Here is a 21,249-nt window from a genome sequence, read left to right on the forward strand (position 1 = left end):
GGAGAAGCAGGGGCTGCCGCTGCAGAGAAGACCTTGCACTAGAAGGGTGAGTATGACGGGGGCAGAGTGATATTCACCTGTCCCCATTCCAAGCCGTGCACCGCTGTGTCGGCGTGATGACGTAGTCAGTGCGCGTCCTCTGCTGTCAATGCAGAGATCCGGGAGACACAGTGGTGCACGGCTTGGAACGGGGACAGGTGAATATCGCCACTGCCAGGGGCTCAGGACACCGGCACCTAGCCCCCAGCGATGGAGAGGTGAGTGTCATTTTTTTTTTACTGCAGCAGCAAATAAGGGGTATTTATGGAGCATCTTATGGGGCAGCATTAACCCTTGTGGAGCAGCATATGCGGGGTATTTATGGGGCAGCATTAACCCTTGTGGAGCAGCATATGGGGGGTATTTATGGGGCAGCATTAACCCTTGTGGAGCAGCATATGGTGGTATTTATGGGGCAGCATTAACCCTTGTGGAGCAGCATATGGGGGGTATTTATGGGGCACCATTAACCCTTGTGGAACAGCATATGGGGGGTATTTATGGGGGCAGCATTAACCCTTGTGGAGCAGCATATGGGGGATATTTATGGGGCAGCATTAACCCTTGTGGAGCAGCATATGGGGGATATTTATGGGGCAGCATTAACCCTTGTGGAACAGCATATGGGGGGTATTTATGGGGGCAGCATTAACCCTTGTGGAGCAGCATATGGGGGATATTTATGGGGCAGCATTAACCCTTGTGGAGCAGCATATGGGGGATATTTATGGGGCAGCATTAACCCTTGTGGAGCAGCATATGGGGGGTATTTATGGGGCAGCATTGACCCTTGTGGAGCAGCATATGGGGGGTATTCATGGAGCATCTTCTCGGACCACCATTTAACCCTAGGCTTATATGCGAGTCAATACGTTTTCCCAGGTTTTTGTGGCAAAATTATGGGGGTCGGCTTATACACGAGTATATACGGTGTGTGTGTATATATATATATATATATATATATATATACACACACACACACACACACACACACACACACACACACACACACACACACACACAGTACAGACCAAAAGTTTGGACACACCTCATTCAAAGAGTTTTCTTTATTTTCAAGACTATGAAAATTGTAGATTCACTCTGAAGGCATCAAAACTGTGAATTATCACATGTGGAATTATATAATTAACAAAAAAGTGTGAAACAACTGAAAATATGTCTTATATTCTAGGTTCTTCAAAGTAGCCACCTTTTGCTTTGATTACTGCTTTGCACACTCTTGGCATTCTCTTGATGAGCTTCAAGAGGTAGTCACCTGAAATGGTTTCCACTTCACAGGTGTGCCCTATCAGGTTTAAGAAGTGGGATTTCTTGCCTTATAAATGGGGTTGGGACCATCAGTTGTGTTGTGCAGAAGTCTGGTGGATACACAGCTGATAGTCTAGTCAGTAGGACTGTTAGAATTTGTATTATGGCAAGAATAAAAAGCAGCTAAGTAAAGAAAAACGAGTGGCCATCATTACTTTAAGAAATGAAGGTCAGTCAGTCCGAAAAATTTGGGAAAACTTTGAAAGTGTCCCCAAGTGCAGTGGCAAAAGCCATCAAGCGCTATAAAGAAACTGGCTCACATGAGGACTGCCCCAGGAAAGGAAGACCAAGAATCACCACTGCAGCGGAGGATAAGTTCGTCCACGTCACCAGCCTCAAAAATCGCAGGTTAGCAGCAGCTCAGATTAATAATAATAAATAATAATAATAAATTTTATTTTTATAGCGCCGACATATTCCGCAGCACTTTACATTTCAGAGGGGATTTGTACAGACAATAGACATTACAGCATAACAATAATCACATACAGTAGATTATAACAAATACCAAGAGGAAAGAGGACCCTGCTCGCAAGCTTACAGTCTATGAGGAAAGAGGTAGACACGAAAGGTGGGTGGTAACAGTTGCCCTGATTGTATGGACCAGCCATAATGTTAGGTGTGTGACAGTACGGACACAGAGGGCTAATGGATGCATAAAGCATGTGGGAGAATGATGCGGGGAACCTGGTTATGGTAAAACTTTTGGCTCTGCCACACAGGGATAGATTAGATTAATGTGTTGAGGCGGTAGGCCAGTCTGAATAAATGCGTTTTCAGGACACGCTTAAAATTGTGGGGATTGGGGACTAATCGTATTGACCTGGGAAGTGCATTCCAAAGAATTGGCGCGGCACGTGTAAAGTCTTGGAGATGGGAGTGGGAGGTTCTGATTATTGAGGATGTTAACCACAGGTCATCAGCAGAACGGAGGGCGCGGGTAGGGTGGTATACTGAAACAAGGGAGGAGATGTAGGGTGGTGCTGAGCCATGGAGGCCTTTGTGAGTGAGGGTAATAAGTTTATACTGAATTCTGGAGTGGATGGGTAGCCAGTGTAATGACTGTCACAAGGTAGAGGCATCGGTGTAACGATTGGTGAGGAATATGATCCTGGCTGCAGCATTCAAGACAGATTGGAGAGGGGAGAGTTTGGTAAGAGGGAGACCGATTAGAAGAGAGTTACAATAGTCGAGACGAGAATGAATAAGAGAAACAGTAAGAGTTTTTGCAGAGTCAAAGGTAAGAAAAGGTCGAATTCTAGAAATGTTTTTGAGGTGCAGATGACAAGAGCGAGCCAGTGATCGAATGTGGGGGGCAAAGGAAAGCTCGGAATCAAGTATGACCCCAAGACAGCGGGCCTGTTGCTGGGGAGTAATAGTGGAACCACACACAGAAATGGCAATGTCGGGTATAGGTACATTAGTAGAGGGAGGAAACACCAGGAGTTCAGTCTTTGACAGGTTCAGTTTCAGATATAGTGAGGACATGATATTAGACACAGCGTTTAGACAATCGCCGGTGTTTTCTAGAAAGGCTGGCGTGATGTCAGGAGAAGAAGCGTATAATTGGGTGTCATCAGCATAGAAATGGTACTGGAAACCAAATCTACTGATTGTTTGACCAATAGGGGCAGTGTACAAGGAGAAGAGGAGGGGGCCTAGAACCGATCCTTGGGGGACCCCAACAGTAAGGGGAAGATGAGAGGAGGAGGAACTGGCAAAAGATACAGTAAAGGAGCGGTCGGAGAGATAGGAGGAGAACCAGGAGAGAACGGTATCCTTGAGGCCAATGGAACGGAGCATAGTGAGGAGGAGCTGATGATCCACAGTGTCGAATACTGCAGAGAGATCCAAGAGAATTAGCATGGAGTAATGACCATTTAATTTAGCTGTTAGCAGATCATTAGAGACTTTAGTGAGGGCAGTTTCGGTGGAGTGTAAAGAGCGGAAACCGGATTGGAGAGGGTCGAGAAGAGAGTTTTCTGAGAGATAGCGGATAAGACGGGAGTGGACCAGGCGTTCCAGGAGTTTAGAGATGAAGGGAAGATTAGAGACAGGTCTATAGTTAGCGGCACAGTTTTGGTCGAGGGATGGTTTTTTAAGTAGTGGATGTATGATGGCATGCTTAAATGAGGAGGGAAAAATACCAGAAGAGAGAGAGAGGTTAAATATTTTAGTTAGGTGAGGGGTGACAGCAGGGGAAAGGGACTGGAGGAGCTGTGACGGAAATGGGTCACTGGTGCAAGTAGTTGGGCGAGAAGATGCAAGGAGCCTGCTTACTTCTTCTTCTGTGACTGGTTCAAAATCAGAGAGTGAGTTAGATGCAGTGGGGGAGGGAGGACAGTGCATGGTATGAGGTGATTGGGAGGTAATTTCCTGTCAAATCTGGTCAATTTTTTCTTTGGAAGTAATTGGCCAGATCGTCAGCTCGGAGCTCCGTGGTTGGGGCCTGTACTCTTGGATTGAGTAGAGAATGAAAAGTGTCAAAGAGACGTTTCGGGTTATTGGACAGTGAGGTGATGAGGGTGTTGAAATAGGTTTGTTTGGAGAGGTGAAGGGCAGTGTTGTATGTTCTAAGCATAAACTTAAAATGGATGAAATCTTCGGGTAGAGACCAGGTCAATGCCACACAGAGTTCTAGCAGCAGACACATCTCTACAACTGTTAAGAGGAGACTTTGTGCAGCTGGCCTTCATGGTAAAATAGCTGCTAGGAAACCACTGCTAAGGACAGGCAACAAGCAGAAGAGACTTGTTTGGGCTAAGGAACACAAGGAATGGACATTAGACCAGTGGAAATCTGTGCTTTGGTCTGATGAGTCCAAATTTGAGATCTTTGGTTCCAACCACCGTGTCTTTGTGCGACGCAGAAAAGGTGAATGGATGGACTCTACATGCCTGGTTCTCACCATGAAGCATGGAGGAGGAGGTGTGATGGTGCTTTGCTGGTGACACTGTTGGGGATTTATTCAAAATTGAAGGCATACTGAACCAGCATGGCTACCACAGCATCTTGCAGCGGCATGCTATTCCATACGGTTTGTGTTTAGTTGGACCATCATTTATTTTTCAACAGGACAATGACCCCAAACACACCTCCAGGCTGTGTAAGGGCTATTTGACCAAGAAGGAGAGTGATTGGGTGCTACGTCAGATGACCTGGCCTCCACAGACACCAGACCTGAACCCAATCGAGATGGTTTGGGGTGAGCTGGACTACAGAGTGAAGGCAAAAGGGCCAACAAGTGCTAAGCATCTCTGGGAACTCCTTCAAGACTGTTGGAAGATCATTTCCGGTGACTACCTCTTGAAGGTCATCAAGAGAATGCCAAGAGTGTGCAAAGCAGTAATCTAAGCAAAAGGTGGCTACTTTGAAGAACCTAGAATATAAGACATATTTTCAGTTGTTTCACACTTTTTTGTTAATTATATAATTACACATGTGCTAATTCATAGTTTTGATGCCTTCAGAGTGAATCTACAATTTTCATAGTCATGAAAATAAAGAAAACTCTTTGAATGAGAAGGTGTGTCCAAACTTTTGGTCTGTACTGTATATATATTTTAAAAACTGGAAACAAATTGGCTAATCTGCGCAGCAGCTGAAGAATGAAGAGATGTAGAATCCAAATGTAATTGGTTTATTCGTCAACGTGTTTCAAAGTTTTACAACTTCTTTATCAGGACAAACCACGATATAGTCAATCAGCATGGGCAGAAATAGACTAAGTGTTGAAATAAAGGCGCACATAAACAGGGTCACCATGATCATGTCGTTAAAGGATGTTCCCACAAAGACTAATCGTATTTGAGCATAAATAGTCAATGTGAACTGTAACAACCAATGTAGACTAAATGTGTATGGCCTAAATATTCAAAAGTTACATGATGTAGGGGCAAAGACCCTGATTCCAGCAATGTATAAGTTACCTTTCTGGGTGCTGCAGTTTTGATAAAGTTACGGTTTTCTCTGCTGCAGATCTAGCAGTGCTCAGAAAGCCGAGCTCTGTATAACCCTGCCCACAACACTGATTGGCAGCTTTCTGTACATCAATGGCAAAAAGCTGCCAATCAATGGTGGGATGGGGTTATACAGAGCTCATGAATATGGAGGACTACATGGCAGCAGGTTTACTAGTCTTCTAGTGATACAAAAATGATTTTATCACCAGGAGGTTATCAAAACTACAATGAGAAGCCCAGTAAGTGACACATTGCTGGAATCAGGGTCTCCGTCTCTACAGTATGATGCTCTCAGATTACAAAGCAAAAACCTGGTCCATTTAATGTCTGTGGCCACTTAAAAGTAGATCGAAAAAAAAAGGCTAGACAATAAGTTAAAACTTTGTAGAAACTAAACATGTCGGCTCACAGTTCTTACCTCACTTGGTTGAGGCAGAATAGCGACAGTCATAGTGCTGGTATGAATTCTTCCTTGCCTCTCGGTCTTGGGTACTCTCTGAACCCTATGCACGCCACCTTCGTATTTCAGGTGGTTATAGGCATCAGACCCAGCCACACTTGCTGTGGCATGCCGCACACCTCCTGCAATACACACAATAGTCATTGGTATAACCATAGTATAAGACAATATGTCTCTCTGGTGAAGTAGGCAACAAAATATTCACCTAAATCACTGTGAAAATACTCCAGTATGTCAAAGCTCCAGTTTTTATAGGTGGCAAAACGCTGATACATATTAAACATCTCAGCAGAGAACAGCATTGCCTCCTGTCCTCCGACACCGGCGGTCACTTCTAATATAAGATTACACGCGTCGGCTTCTTCTTTGGAAATTAAAAGCGAAGCCATCTGTACAACAGAAATGGTAGAGTATAATGTAAGTCGCATGACGGGGAAGACCCAAACCAAACAGATACACAGCACAACCTTATACGCAAATTAAAGGGGTTGGACAGGACTTCCAACTTTGATGACCATTTTTTTTTTTTTTTTATTATTACTATTATTTAGCATGCAGGAGCCGGCTGACGAATCCTTCCATCTGCTGTCGCCTGCTCTTGCTGCTATTAGCGGCAGCTGATGGCAGTAGTAGTCCCATCATCAGACGCCAGTGACCGGAGGTAACGTTTTTACGTTTGGTCACAGCTGCTAGCTCACGCTGTCATTTGACAGTAAGGGTACCGCAGATCTCTGACCGCTTGTAATGATCAGAGGCAGTGCTTGCGGCGCTGTATTGCACATGACAGCGTGGCAAACACTCGATGTTCGGGCCCCCCATTCAAGTAAATGGGGTCCGGGTACTGTTCTGGTACCAGAACCGAACTTTTGTTTTTAACTGTTCAGCCAGACCCAAACATCTAGGGGTCTGCCCATCACTAGAGACAATGAGACATCCTATAAGGCTATGGTGTTAGAGGCGTACACTCCTGTGGACACATCGCAACATGAGTGTGGCGCCCCTGAGGCTCAGTCGCCACAGAGGTACTGCACCTTCTCCTAAGGTGTAGTGCCCCACCATCCAGGTAAGGTGGGAACTCCTTTCCACGCTCCAACACTCACACCCCACACACCAGGGTAGTTCTGCACAACCACATTGCGGTACCCGTGACACCGGTACCCGCCGCTGCTGCACCGGACCTCTTCCAGGCAGACCCTGCAACCGCTGCCATGCCATCGGCAGCGTACCTTGTTCCCTCACTGCCGCTACTACCGGAGGAGTTACCGGAGACCCCGGGAGCAGAAGCGGAGGAAGAGGAGCTCCCGCCTGGATCTGACGCGGCCGCGCAGGTCCCTACAGAGACCCCAAGCCTGATTTTATACCACTGCACATCTACTGCAAGTAGTAGGTTCTCTTTGCTTTTCTACTGTCTCAAGGGTGTACATCATCACCAATGTTATTCACTTACAATAACTGATAACACAAGGATATTTTAGATGTAAATTACTACATATTTCTGCTATTAATAACGCCAAATCCGCCACCTGGCCTTAACTTTATATAAAATCACAACATTCTCTTCCCCCACTCCCTTTGAGCGACTCTGTAAAGGGAATCCCTCTACAAAGGGTTTGATCACGGACCTACTTTTAGTAGGAGCAGCACTGTGCCACTGGAAGAAACATATAAAATGTTTTGCACAATTTTGCTACAACTATTCTTGTGTTTATGATGTTATTTGTACAAGAAAAAGGAAAATCTTTCAAAAATAAACAGTTTAACCAAAAAAAAAAAAACGTAGCCCCATAGTGTCTTCTATGGCCAGCATCTCTATTCCAGGGTTTATTGTTTGCTTTTTTCTTTGGACAGGCTGCCACCTTGTGGCAGATTCTGGAATGCCACCCCGTTTAGTCCTCAAATGATTGATATAAACTGCATTAAATAAGACAGAATACATTTTTTAAAAAACAAACTAATAAAAGCATCCTATGAACTGACTGTATAATCACCGCATCATATACTGTGTTATTGTTTCTGCTGACATAATTTTGCATATTAATGAACAGGTTACTGTTATTACTCATCACTTATTTTTTTGGATTTTTGTACAGTTATGATGAAGGCTCACTAATTAGGACTGAAACGTTAACCATTTGGACTGCCATTAAAAATAATTTATTTCAGTCACTGCAATTTGAGTGCAGAGTCCTGTACTTGGTGGTAGACGGGCTGGAACCCCACATGAGCCCCTCGTCTCCTAACCAGGGAACGCTGTATATGTCTAGAGTACATTTTTTTATTTTTCTGTCCGCATAGACATTAGGGCTTGTTTTTTGCTGGATGTCGTATGTTTGAACAACACCATTCATCTTACCACACAGTGTACTGGAAAACAGGAAAAAAAAAAATTATTAAAGTGTGGGGAAAAATGGTCGTCCTCATCAACAACAAAAAAGGGAGGCAAGTACGTTATTTCAGTGGTCAGAAAAATAAAAAAAAGCCGCAATTTGCCAGGACCCATAATGTTTTAATTATCCAGTTGATGGATGATTGCTTCTTACAATGTTTTTTTGCAATGTGGTGAATAAAAAAAAAAAAAATTCAAATTTTTTTCTCTTTACGGTGTTTAATAAATCGGGTTAATTATTTTTACATTTTAATAAGTCAAACTTTACTGGAAGCGTCGATATCTCGTGTGTTTTTGTATCTTTGGAGGATAAGGTTTGTGATTTGAACCTTTCTTTTTTCCCCACATTTAATATTTTTCTTTTTACTTTTCATTGTATTTATTAGTCCCCTTAGGGTTGTGCAGACGCTGCGGAATCCGCTGCGGATTCATCCGCGTGGATTTTGCAAAAACCGCAGATAAAACCGCAGGTCAAAAGACCTGCGGATTATCTGCGGTTTGGTCCTGCGGTTTCACCATCTCCACAATGGTGGAGATAGGAAACCGCTGCGGATTCCGCAGAAAGAATTGACATGTCAATTCTTTCTGCAGTTTCAAAACCGCAGGAAAACAGCGCGGATAAATCCGCACCGTCTGCACAGCGGTTTTTGGTTACCATTCATTTGAATGGTACTGTACACCGCAGCTAAAACTGCTGCGGGTCCGCAGCGTGTGCACGTAGCCTTAGGGGACTTGAACCTGCAGTCGTCTTACAGATTGAACTCTACACAGCAATAGCACAGTATAACTACACATATTAATATTCAGTCTCATTTGAAGCCCGGCCACGGATCCTCCCTCCACTGCAAGCCCGGCCACGGATCCTCCCTCCACTGCAAGCCCGGCCACGGATCCTCCCTCCACTGCAAGCCCGGCCACGGATCCCCCTCCACTGCAGGCCCGGCCACGGATCCCCCCTCCACTGCAGGCCCGGCCACGGATCCCCCCCTCCACTGCAAGCCCGGCCACGGATCCCCCCTCCACTGCAAGCCCGGCCACGGATCCCCCCTCCACTGCAAGCCCGGCCACGGATCCCCCCTCCACTGCAAGCCCGGCCACGGATCCCCCCCTCCACTGCAGGCCCGTCCACGGATCCCTCCTCCACTGCAGGCCCGGCCACGGATCCCCCCTCCACTGCAGGCCCGGCCACGGATCCCCCCTCCACTGCAAGCCCGGCCACGGATCCCCCCCTCCACTGCAAGCCCGGCCACGGATCCCCCCTCCACTGCAAGCCCGGCCACGGATCCCCCCTCCACTGCAAGCCCGGCCACGGATCCCCCCCTCCACTGCAGGACCGGCCACGGATCCCTCCTCCACTGCAGGCCCGGCCACGGATCCTCCCTCCACTGCAGGCCCGGCCACGGATCCCCCCCTCCACTGCAAGCCCGGCCACGGATCCTCCCTCCACTGCAAGCCCGGCCACGGATCCCCCCTCCACTGCAGGCCCGGTCACGGATCCCCCCCTCCACTGCAGGCCCGGCCACGGATCCCTCCTCCACTGCAGGCCCGGCCACGGATCCCCCCCTCCACTGCAGGCCCGTCGGGGTCCCTCCCAGCAGTCGACGGTCTCCAGGACTGAAGCAGGAGACCTCACTAGAGCTTTCTATAAGAAGAAACAGTTCGTTCAGCACACCGGCATAAATGAAAAAAAACTTTATTAGGCTAATATGCCATATTAAAATGCACTTTTTCTTCTTGTGGACATCTGCTGTGCTCACCAGCGTATTCATGCACCCACCTGTGGATCAATGAACTCAGCCCAAAGTGGTTTTCATTTGGATGCGATGCAAGCTCCCAGTCCTCCCTCTCCTAGTGCTTTCTATACTGTATCCACAGCACTTCTTACCAACGATGATACCAAACCTTCAGTATGGGCCGTCGGCCCGTCTGACAGCCGACTTCCTGCTCCCGACTGTAAGGACTTACTAAAACATGCTTGCAGAGTCCCATGCCGACAGCCCCAATGTAAGACGTTGGGCAGTCGGCAGGATGATGAGCCTCTTGTATTAGTCTTCTCACCCACTGTGGAAAACCTTCCCGACAGCAGTGTAAAGAAATGAAACCATACGGCACCTTGTATTTTAGGTGGGTTATCTCCGCCTCGCAGGAAGCCATGTCTGTTATCGCCAGGGACTTTAAATCTTCATTTTCCTCTATAAAGTGAAACACAGGAACAATAAACACTTATTAATCTGCCCCTTTGGGCCTTTACGCCAGACCGCTGTTTTCACTTGTTTTTGGGGGACGAGTTGTATTTCTCAGTGCCATAATTTTGGGGGTTCATGGCTTGTCCGTAGGCAGCCCCGCCGTCCTCCCTAACGGGGAGCTGCTGTCAGTCAGTGTCGGGGGCGCAGTTACAGCCGCCGGTTTCCATACACGGAGCAGTGACAACATTAGGGCAATGGGGCTGGACGAGAGCAGGTTTCTTGTGTGACAAGCTGACAGTCGCTCTTTATTGCAGTGTGATGACTGGAAAAAATATATATCTCTCCCTCTCTCTCACAGTTTTGGCGTTTCTACTGTTATTCTGCCAACGACATTTACTGATCGGGATAACTAGTGTGAGGTACAGAAGATGGGGCTGTCATGGCCGCCGTGATGCCACAGACGGGCGAACAGCAGGGGATGCAAGGTTTGAATAAAAACTATTTTTCCTTTATTTTTCCGGCTGATCAGAGGACCGGACCCTGCGATTGTCCGGGGACTTAGCAGCAGCAATTACATTCTACTTGTCTTGGTTTTGTTTTTTTAAGTTCACATTTGACAAAATGCAGATTTTTTTTAGCGATTTGTTTCGGTGAACATTTATTCTGAACAGACATAATAAGGGACGATACGTTAGCGGAGATTTTCTGAACTACAAACCCAGATTGCTGGGGAAAACCCATGTGAGCAGCGGATTGTGCGTTACTTCTACCCCGGACTGCACTACAGCACCCAGCATTATAGGGCAGGCCTCCTACTAGCGCCACACAGCCGGCCTGGGGCCCCTCACTGCCTGGTCAGGGCCCGTACCCACCTGCCAGCTGCCGCAGCGCCTCCAGTTCCTTCTCTTTGCCCCTCAGTTCCCGAAGAACCGGGAGCAGCCGCTTCACCACCGCCACATCGCCCCCTCCATCCGCGGCCCCCCGCTCTTCCAGACGCCCGAGATAACCCGTCCACGCATCGCTCCTGATCAGCTCCTGTAGGAGCGGAGCGCGGCCATCATCGGACACCGTGCGGCTTCCCGGGACGCAGCGCTTAGTTACTACATTATCGCATTTCCCCCAAAGGTTTCTTCGGACCCCGCATAGAATACACCGGGAGAGGCTGAGAAGCATGGCTTGCTGCACTTTCACCTCTAACCCGCGCGTCAATGACGCGTCGCCATCTTGTGACTGGCATCTCGGAGTGGAGCGCGTCCACTGGCGCCATCTTGTGACTGGCATCTCGGAGTGGAGCGCGTCCACTGGCGCCATCTTGTGACTGGCATCTCGGAGTGGAGCGCGTCCACTGGCGCCATCTTGTGACCGGCATCTCGGAGTGGAGCGCGTCCACTGGCGCCATCTTGTGACTGGCATCTCGGAGTGGAGCGCGTCCACTGGCGCCATCTTGTGGCAACGATTGAGTCATGCATTAGATATCATCTAGAAAGGCCGGTGCACAGTGATGACTGTGAGCAGCGCAATGGCGGCGTATTCTCCGTGCACATGTCGGTTTTCGGGGCCCCTCTCCTCAGGTCACCGGTTGGCAGCGTCAATTCCTTCTGCTGCAGTTTGAAGCAGTGCACACGTACCGGAACTCTCGCGGAAATTACCGCGAGAATTCCGGAATTCCAGTCCGCGGGAAAATCGCATTTTAAATTCCCGCGATTTTCCCGCGGAAAAACTAGCATTTTGCAAGCGTATTTAGCTTGCAAAATGCTAGCGTTTTCCAAGTGATCTGTAGCATCGCTTGGAGAACTGATTGTATGACGAGTGTGACCAACCTGTCATAGTGTTTGACGAGTGTGCCTATGCGGCATCAGTAGTAAAAGATAGAATGTGAAAAAAAATAAAAAATACTGTTATTCTTACCTTCCGACGTCCCGCGCAGGCGTTCCCAGTAGTCCTTTGCGAAAATGTCCACGATGACGTCAGTTCTCGCGGGATCGCGACGTCTCGCGGTAATTCGCGATGACGTCGCGCGAATTACCGCGAGACTTCGCGATCCCGCGAGATCGGACGCCATCACGGGCATTTTCGCAAAGGACTACTGGGAACGAGAGCGTGGCGAGAAGCAGGAAGGCTGCGCGGGACGTCGGAGGGTGAGAATAACAATATTTTTTATTTTAAATTCTATTTTTTACAGGGATATGGTACCCAAAGCCCGGAGGACAGTCTCCTCTCCTCCACACCGTGGGTACCATCCGCAAATGTTCTGCTTACTTTCCGCATGTTGTGCACAGCCACATGCGGGAAATAAGCGGAACAATGCATTCCTATGGGTGCGGGATCGCCGCGATTCCGCAAATTAATGAGCATGCTGCGGTTTTTACCGCGAAGCGATTCCGCTGCGGTAAAAACCGCAGCATTAGCACAGCATTGCGGAATCCCATAGGAATGTATGGGATGCTTATTTTTCGCGTTTTCGCGGCAAAATCGCGCGGTTAAAACTGCCGCGGAAACGCAAAAAAAAGCCACGTGTGAACTCAGCCTGACACCTGTTCCATTGTCCAGGTGTCAAAACGAGGGGAAACCGCAGGTAAATCCGCAGGTCATTTTACCTGCGGATTTACCTGCAAACCCACGCGGAAAAATCCACAGCTGAATCTGCACCGTGTGCACTCACCCTAAGGGTACGTGCACACGCTGCGGACTGCAGTGCAGATTTGGCCACGCGGATTTTGTGAAATCCGCAGGTAAATCTGCAGGGCAAAAGACCAGCGGTTTTACCTGCGGATTGCTCTGCGGTTTTGCCCTGCGGTTTTTCATCTCAATGGAGGAGATGGCAAACCGCAGCGGAATCTGCAGAAAGAATTGACATGTCAATTCTTTCTGCGGTTTCAAAACCGCGGATAAATCCGCACCGTCTGCACTGCGTTTTTTTTATTCCCATAGGGAATCGTGGTACTGTACACTACAACAAAAACTGCTACGGAACCGCAGCAGAATCCGCAGCGTGTGTACACACCCTTAGGCTATTTCCATGACATACAGTGGCGTATCTACAAAGTTATGGACCCCGGAGCGCACTTTCAAATGCCCCCCCCCCCAAAAAAAATATTTTCCACCCAAATTCAACCAGAATCTCCATTATCAGTGATGTGTGGGGGAGGGGAGGTGACAACCTCTATGACCTCCATTATCCTGTTATTTCTACAACTGCAGTACCACAGACGACCTCCAGGATTACTTTTCAAGAGCTGTATGGCAGCACAGGGTTCATACCCAGCATTGCCTATATAGACATGGCTCTTTTTGCAGCGGGCGAGGGAGTGAATATTGTGTGTCATGTTAGGCTAGTTTCACACTAGCGTATGGAGGAGCTGCAGAGGGATGCGGACTTCCTCTGAAGCTCCACCAATGGTCGCACCTTCTCCGGTCAGCTTCGGCCTGCGTACCCTATCTTTACCATCTAATGATAGGGTATGCACGCCGCATGCCGACGGAAGCGGAGCTGACCGGAGGAGGAGGTGCGGCCATGGGCGGAGCCTCACAGAAGTCTGCATCCCTCTGCAGCTCCTCCATACGCTAGTGTGAAACTAGCCTTAAGTACCCTATTTTGCTGACTACTGGGAAGGACATCGGCCATGCTGAAAGAGACCATTTACACATGAGAAATGGCGCCTGGGAGATATGCAGGATGTGTGTTATGGCCAGTGCACACATCTGACATGTCAGAGTCTCTGGTACAATACTGTGCCTGCAAAAGAGGAGACAATTGTGTCTTCTCCTCATTGTCACCCCAGCAGTATCAGCAGCTCCTGTATGATCCATAGTGGCTGCTGAGTCCTCCAGTGTGCCTGCTTCTTCACTGCTGTGAGTGACTGTCATTGTGGCGCCCCTGAGGCTCAGTCACCATCGAGATACTGCACCTTCTCCTAAGGTGTAGTGCCCCACCACCTAGGTAAGTTGGGAACTCCTTTCCGCACTCCAACACCTGCACCCCACACACAGGATAGTTCAGCAGGACCCCGTTGCAGCTCCATGCTTAGAGGGTAGCAGAGCGCCTTTCGTGGTTCCTTGCTTCGTAACACGAGATGTGCTGGGAGGTGGGTGGAGTTAGATATATAAAAGGTTGGGAAGGTTTAGAATGACAGGTCAGTCTGACGGGAGGTTAGATGAGTCTGGAGGTCAGTCAGGAGAGACTGAGGATGGATCCCTGGAAGGGGGGATGGATGAAGGAGTACTGCAGCTGCCTCAGTGACCTGAGCCAGCTGTCACGGGAAAGGAACAGAAGGAGAAAGACGTAGAACTGCAACCTAAGCTTCCATAAGAGAGAGAAGGAACAGTGAGGAACGAAGGAGTAGGAGAACAGAGAGCAGTTGTGGGTTGGAAGAGGAACCCTGCCTATAGGTTCTCAGCGCAAGGCCGGGGCCCGGTCCCCGAGGTTGTATGGACACTTATGGTACTCAGCAGACACCGGTGGAGTAGTTGGCTGTAAATGCATTACTCCCATCCAAGACTCGGGGCACAACAGCAACTGTATAGAGAGCCAGGATTCCGGAGAAGGGAGTCCCCGAGAGAGGCTACAGCTGTCTGCCATACAGCTACATCTGGGTACCAACATTCCTCACACCGCCTGCGCCTATACACTGCCCTGGGGTTACAGCTTCACCTGTGGGGAGCTACACCATCTATGCTGCAACACACCATCAGCCCCAGAGGATCTGTACGCAGCGTTGGCTTAACATCTTGCTTGCCAAATACCACAGGTGGCGTCACAAACTATTCCACTTAATCCACATTACATTCCCCCATTATTTGGGCGCCCAGGGCCACGGACCAGGTCACCGCCGCTGTGACACCACATCCCCCTGACACCGGTACCGAGTACCCCACAGCCCTGGGAGGGCGACCCATCATGATATGCAGGTACACGGGCCTCAGAGAGTAGCCATAACGGAGCACACAGGAGCTGCTGCTGGTGATCACTGTTCTTCTTGCTTTGGCTGCAGACATTACCTCATTCCACGAGAAGGTAAGCAGGATGATGAGCTGAGCTCCCTGAATGAGAAGAGGGGCCTCAAGCACTCACACTCACCCAAAGGGATCTTCCTTTAGCCCATCCTTCCCTTCGGTGTGGCTGAAGGACCTGCGGTGACGCCTCCCTCTGGGTCACATAGTAGGGTCCTTCACTATTGCGCTCCCTGTTTCTCTTTTTTCAGCATCTTTGCTAGACCGGGCTCCTAAGCACTCTGGGGACCGCAGTAGTTGTGCTCCTGGTGACATAGGAAATTGAGAAAATGTACTGTAGCTGTCACGTGACCTTAGCTGAGGTAATGTTCTGTATGTGGGAACATTTAGCTCCTGCTGATTTCTCCTTTCAGGAGGCTCCAGGAGACAATACAAAGGTGCCAGTGACAGCTGCGTGCAGTGTAAGGCTAAAGAACATTAGGCCCCCTGGAGGATTTGATTCTGAGGGCCCAATTTTCACCCCCTGCTCCAGAGCCCCATAGCAACTGCAAGGTTTGCACTATGAACTTTCCTGAAGGAGAAGCCAGGGCCCACCTGAGGATTCTCCGTTTTTTTGGTGGGCCAGTCCAACTCTGGCTAAGTGCCCCAATGATCTGCCACTTCTCTCAAAAGTGCACACACAGCTGAAATATGTATATAAAAAGGCTTTATTAGACACCAATGCCTGACAGACAGAAAATACAAGTTAAAAACACCATAAAAATCACAAAAAGCATGGACAATTCAAACCTGACAAGGTAGACTGGTAAAGCAATATTTAATCAGGGTATAGTAAAGAATAAAGAATCAGTAAATAACTGACACATATATAATGGCTGAGGTAGCATGAATGTTTAGGTGTTTTTAACTTGTATTTTCTGTCAGTCATTGGTGTCTAATAAAGCCTTTTTATATACATATTTCAGCTGTGTGTGCACTGTTTCTTGCGTTTCTGTCCTTGTCTCCTTTTTCATAGTATTTAGACGCATAGTAGCACCAGGCTAATTTATAGGCATATATTAAGTGCGGTGCCCACTTTTCATTCTATTTCCCTTCTCTCAAAAGTGACTGCCCTTATTATACCATTCACCTGCCCCCCAATACTACGTGCTATTTACCTGCCCCCAATACACCGTGCCACTCACCTGCACCCCCATTATACTGTGCCATTAACCTGCCCCCCCATATACCAGGCCATCACCTACCCCCCATATACCGTGCCATTTACCTGCCCCCCCCCCCGATATACCGTAACATTCACCTGACCTCCAATACACCGTGATGAAATCTGTCTTGTGGTTGTTGTTTAATCTTTATTTTCAGTTTTCCATTAATGAGATTCTTGTGCTCTGGGGCGACCTGTGGGTGGGATCTTTATGTGGTGCTCTGCTCACATACTCATCTTTACGGCTTATGACAGGTCACTGATCCCTCACAGACCTACCCAGTTGTGGAGAAATGGGGTCAGTGGGTGCTCTCGTCCGCTGGCCTGGCTGCCTTTAGAAAGACTGCATGGACCAGGGTTTTACCACTGAACACCCGCTCTATACTACACAGACAATGCAGCGTTAGGGTAAAACAGTGTGGCAATACTTTACTGAACCACAACACCAAATAGCAAACAGAACAATCCCAACAATTACACCCAACATGGTGCACATTACAGGGCCTAACCGGTCCGCTGACTCACCTGGATAACGGTAAATGTTACGTCAGAGATCCAAGGGTCGATATTCCACCTGTGATATACACACAGAGAAGAGATATTGACAAGCATAGGGAGATTACCGAGAACAGTCCATAGAGTCCATACAAGGTCCAAAGCTAGTTGACACAACATCAGACCTTCCAGGTCGCTATTACACCTGTGATATACACACAGAGAAGAGATAACAAGCGTAGGGAGATGACAGTCCATATAAGGTCCAAAGCCAGTTGACACGAGAGTCACCACCTGGCTTATCCGACCATCTCGATGGAACCAGGCGACCAGCGGGTCCCAAAACCTGGCTTTCTCCAAACATATTGTCATGGTTTGGACAGTGTTCTTGCCCTGCACTCACAGGGTTACGTGTACGTGGCCTCTCTGGATCTGGGAGGGGTATTTATACTCACTCTTTACCAGGGTTCTCTGTCAGCTATACTGTTGTTCTGATTGTGTGTCTGACCCCCCTGGTGTGCGTGTGCACTGCATTGCTTGTTTGCTTCCTGTGTATGACCCGGTCTGTCCCCTCACTCTGTACTCTGTCTCTCGTTTTGGTATTGTCTTTTCCGGTTCTGACCTCCTGGCTTGGCTATCGTTACTCCATTACAGTTTGTCCCTATTGTACCGTCTATTGCCCATTCTGGTTTTCTGATCTATTGCTACGTCCTGACTATCCATTCTGCCTAACCCTTTGGTACTGTCGTGCTATCTTGTGCTTTGACCCTGGCTTGATCTGGTTTCTGTCTATGCCCCTTGGTAATATTGTCCTGTAGTTACCTTTCTAGGAGTTTTCCTCAGCTCCTAGCTCTCTGGAGTTTAGACCACGCCCTCAGCAGTCACATGCTTCAGGTCCTGTGAGCCTGGAGCATGCATCGTCACTACTGCTGCCCCATTCCACAGGTATCTTTGTGCACAGTTTTGTACTCAGGACACACGTACTGGCTCTGTGAGCAGGTGCAGTGTGGTGATCCTGACATTATAGCTGACCCAAACATTTAAGCGAGGTTTGCACTTTTTTTTTCTTGAATCATGGATCCGCTGCATGCTCTCCCTGAGCATGTGAATAGCCTCACTCAAATGATGAAAAACCTGTCTGTTGAGCAGCGAACCCTGGCTCAGTTGCAGCAACAGGTTCAGAGGGAGGTTGCTGATGCCAGGGTTCTTTTCCTTCTGGGGCCCGGGATGAGGGTACCACAGATGTTTCCTTAACTTCCCCTGAATCACCTGTTAAATTGCCTGACTTTCTCTGGGGATAAAAAAAACATTTAAGGTTTTTAAGGAGGGGTGCAAACTCTTCTTCTCGCTAAGGCCTGTTTCACACTTAGTTTTTCGTGTCCGTTGGCAGCCGCCAAAAAGGCGGAGAACGGATCCGTGGCCGACGAAACACCAACGGGAGCCACCGGACCGTTGGTGCGCCGGGATCCGCCGAAATGGGAAAGTTAAAGGAACCGCACCTGTAAAAAAAAAAAATGAATACTGGCGATGTAGCGGTATCCGAGAGCGGGCAACTGGCGGGGACTGGTGGAGAGATCTCGCGGCGACTGACGGTGAGCGGGCAATGTCGCGGGGAGTGGAGGAGAGATCTCGCGGGGAGTGGAGGAGAGATCTCGCGGCGACCGGGCAATGTCGCGGGGAGTGGAGGAGAGATCTCGCGGCAACCGGGCAATGTCACGGGGAGTGGAGTAGAGATGTCGAGTCGACGATCGGGTAATATCACGGGGACGAGAGAGAGATTTTCTCCAGCAGCCATATTGGATTCAGGGTTAAATATGTAGCAAAAGGCAAAAATGCGGATCCGGCCGCAAAAAAAACCATTGCATTGTCCGTCCGGTGATGTCAGCGGACGCCAACATTTTGGCGGATCTGCCGACATACGGATGCAATGGACGAGAGTCAGTCAAAATCCGCCGATAATGCAAGTCAATGGGGAAAAAAACGGATCCGCCAAGAAAAATGGCGGATCAGTTTTTTTTGCAAAATGGCGGATAGTGACAAACGGATGTGTGAAACAGGTCTTAGGCCACGCTCCTCTGGGGATGAGAGTCAGAGGGTTGGGGTCATTATGTCTTTGTTAAGGGGTTCCCCTCAGGCTTGGGCTTTTTCCCTTCCCCCTACCTCCCCTGAGAGAATGTCAGTGAATGCATTCTTCAGGGCACTCGGGCACATCTACGATGAACCCGATCGTGTGAGGCTAGCCGAGGATATGGTGATAAGTGTGTGCCAGGGGAAACACTCGGCCGAGTGGTTCTGCTCTGAGTTCAGACGCTGGGCAGCGGATATCTTTTGGGATGATGCTGCCCTCCGGGGTTTGTTCTGTAGAGGCCTGTTTGAACGTTAGAAAGATGCCCTGGCCCTTCATCCTCCACCGGATTCTTTGGAGGACGCTATGATCCAGGCTGTCCACATGGACCATAGGCTGCGGGTGAGAGGGGTCATGCTGCAGGAGACCCCTTTATTCTCCAACCTGAGAGACTCTGCATCTAGCCCTGAGCCCACGGAGGTTGGTGCCACGTCCTTGAAGGAAAAAGAGGAGACGCCGTAGAAACAACCAACTGTGCATCCTCTGGACATTGAAGAAGGAACTGTCCTTCTTGCCCTTCTTCAGTGAAGCTGTCAGGAAAACGACTGAGTCTGGGTAACAATCGAGGAGGTTGCCCAGACTCCCAGGTACCTTTTTCCTCGCTTTCTAAAATTCTGCTTCCAGTGGAACTAGAACTTGCAGGCGGTCTGGTTGTGACTACCGCCTTTGTTGACTGTGGTTCTTCTATTAATCTGATCGATGCCAAAGTTGTGACTTTTCATAAGATAGGGACAGTCAGGTTAAAAGATCCTGTTAAAATTGTGGCAATTGATTCTTCTCCTATCACCTGGGAGGGAATTTGTTTCATGACTGATACCTTTTCTCTGAAAGTGGGTTCCACTCACGTGGAAAAATTAAGGTGTTTTGTTCTAAATAATCTGCCGGCTGGACTGGTACTGAATATGCCTTGGCTTCAAAGCCACAATCCTACTATTGACTGGGTCATGGGGGAGGTCATTCAGTGGGGTTGTATGGCTAATGGTCTATGTTGTAACTTGACAACTCTTGTCACCCCAGTAAAATCTGTGTCAGTGTCGTCTGTTGGTCTGGAAGGTATTCCAGAGTACCTGAAAGATTTTGAAGACGTATTTTCCAAAAGTGAGGCTGAGGCGCTACCACCACATAGACCCTTTGATTGTGCCATTAATCTAGTCCCTGGAGCCAAGCTACCCAAGGCTCGCCTGTTCAATTTGTCCGGGCCCGAACGTCTAGCCATGAAGGAGTACATTACCGAGAGTCTCCGCAAAGGGCATATTAGGCCTTCTATTTCACCTGTGGCGGCGGGCTTCTTTTTTGTTAAGAAAAAAGATGGTGGTTTGCGGCCATGCCTCGACTTTTGGGAATTAAACAAAATTACTGTGAAAAATACATACCCTCTCCCCCTAATTCCTGATCTATGTAACCAACTCACCGGGGCCAAGTGGTTCTCTAAACTGGATTTACGTGGGGCATATAACCTTATAAGAGTCCAGGAAGGGGACGAATGGAAAACAGCATTTCTGATGACTGAAGGGCTGTTCAAAAACTTAGTTATGCCCTTTGGTCTCACCAATGCTCCTGCTGTTTTTTAGAATTTTCTTAATGTAATTTTCTCTGATTTGATTGGTCGTTTTGTGGTTATCTATTTGGATGACATTTTGGTGGACAGTCAATCTCAATTGCACCATTTGGGGATTTTTCTCATGAGACTGAGGGAGAATCATTTGTATGCCAAGTTGGAAAAATGATCATTTTTCATGCAAGAATTATCCTTTCTGGGTTTGATTGTGTCAGGGGAGGGGTTCCGCATGGATCCTAAAAGGTCCAGGTTGTTACGGATTGGGTGCAGCCTCATGACTTGAAAGGGTTGCAGCGATTTTTGGGCTTTGCCAACTTCTATAGGAAATTTATTAAGGGCTTCTCGCAGGTGGTAAAGCCTCTAACGGACCTCACTCTCAATGGAGCTGATGTAAAAAATTGGTCTGTAGCTGCAAAAAATTATTTCATGACATTAAAAAAATGCTTTTCTTCAGCCCCTGTATTGGTACAACCCGACCAGTCAAGACCTTTTGTCGTGGAGGTTGATGCCTCAGAAGTAGGGGTGGGGGCAGTATTGTCTCAGGGCCCTCCTACC

The 21,249-nt window shown here is 48.4% G+C and overlaps 1 protein-coding gene across 6 annotated transcripts in view; it reads right to left on the bottom strand.

Moving 5' to 3' along the window:
- MTRF1L (mitochondrial translation release factor 1 like) overlaps positions 1-11,686 on the bottom strand; it is a 28,713-nt gene extending 17,027 nt beyond the window's left edge. For 4 of the 6 annotated variants that reach the window (XM_073557696.1, XM_073557697.1, XM_073557698.1 and 1 more), the window contains exons 1-4: positions 11,235-11,547; positions 10,289-10,368; positions 5,996-6,179; positions 5,749-5,912 (exon numbers count right to left, since the gene is read on the bottom strand). In XM_073557696.1, coding sequence (XP_073413797.1) covers positions 5,749-5,912; positions 5,996-6,179; positions 10,289-10,368; positions 11,235-11,535 — 729 coding nt within the window. In that variant the 5' untranslated portion in view covers positions 11,536-11,547. The other 2 variants (XM_073557699.1, XM_073557701.1) reach the window with 2 other exon arrangements.
- Between the last annotated feature and the right edge of the window lie 9,563 nt (positions 11,687-21,249).

Source organism: Dendrobates tinctorius, unplaced genomic scaffold (genome assembly GCF_039654945.1).
Source record: "Dendrobates tinctorius isolate UK_male_01 unplaced genomic scaffold, ASM3965494v1 ptg000250l, whole genome shotgun sequence".
Lineage (NCBI taxonomy): Eukaryota > Metazoa > Chordata > Amphibia > Anura > Dendrobatidae > Dendrobates > Dendrobates tinctorius.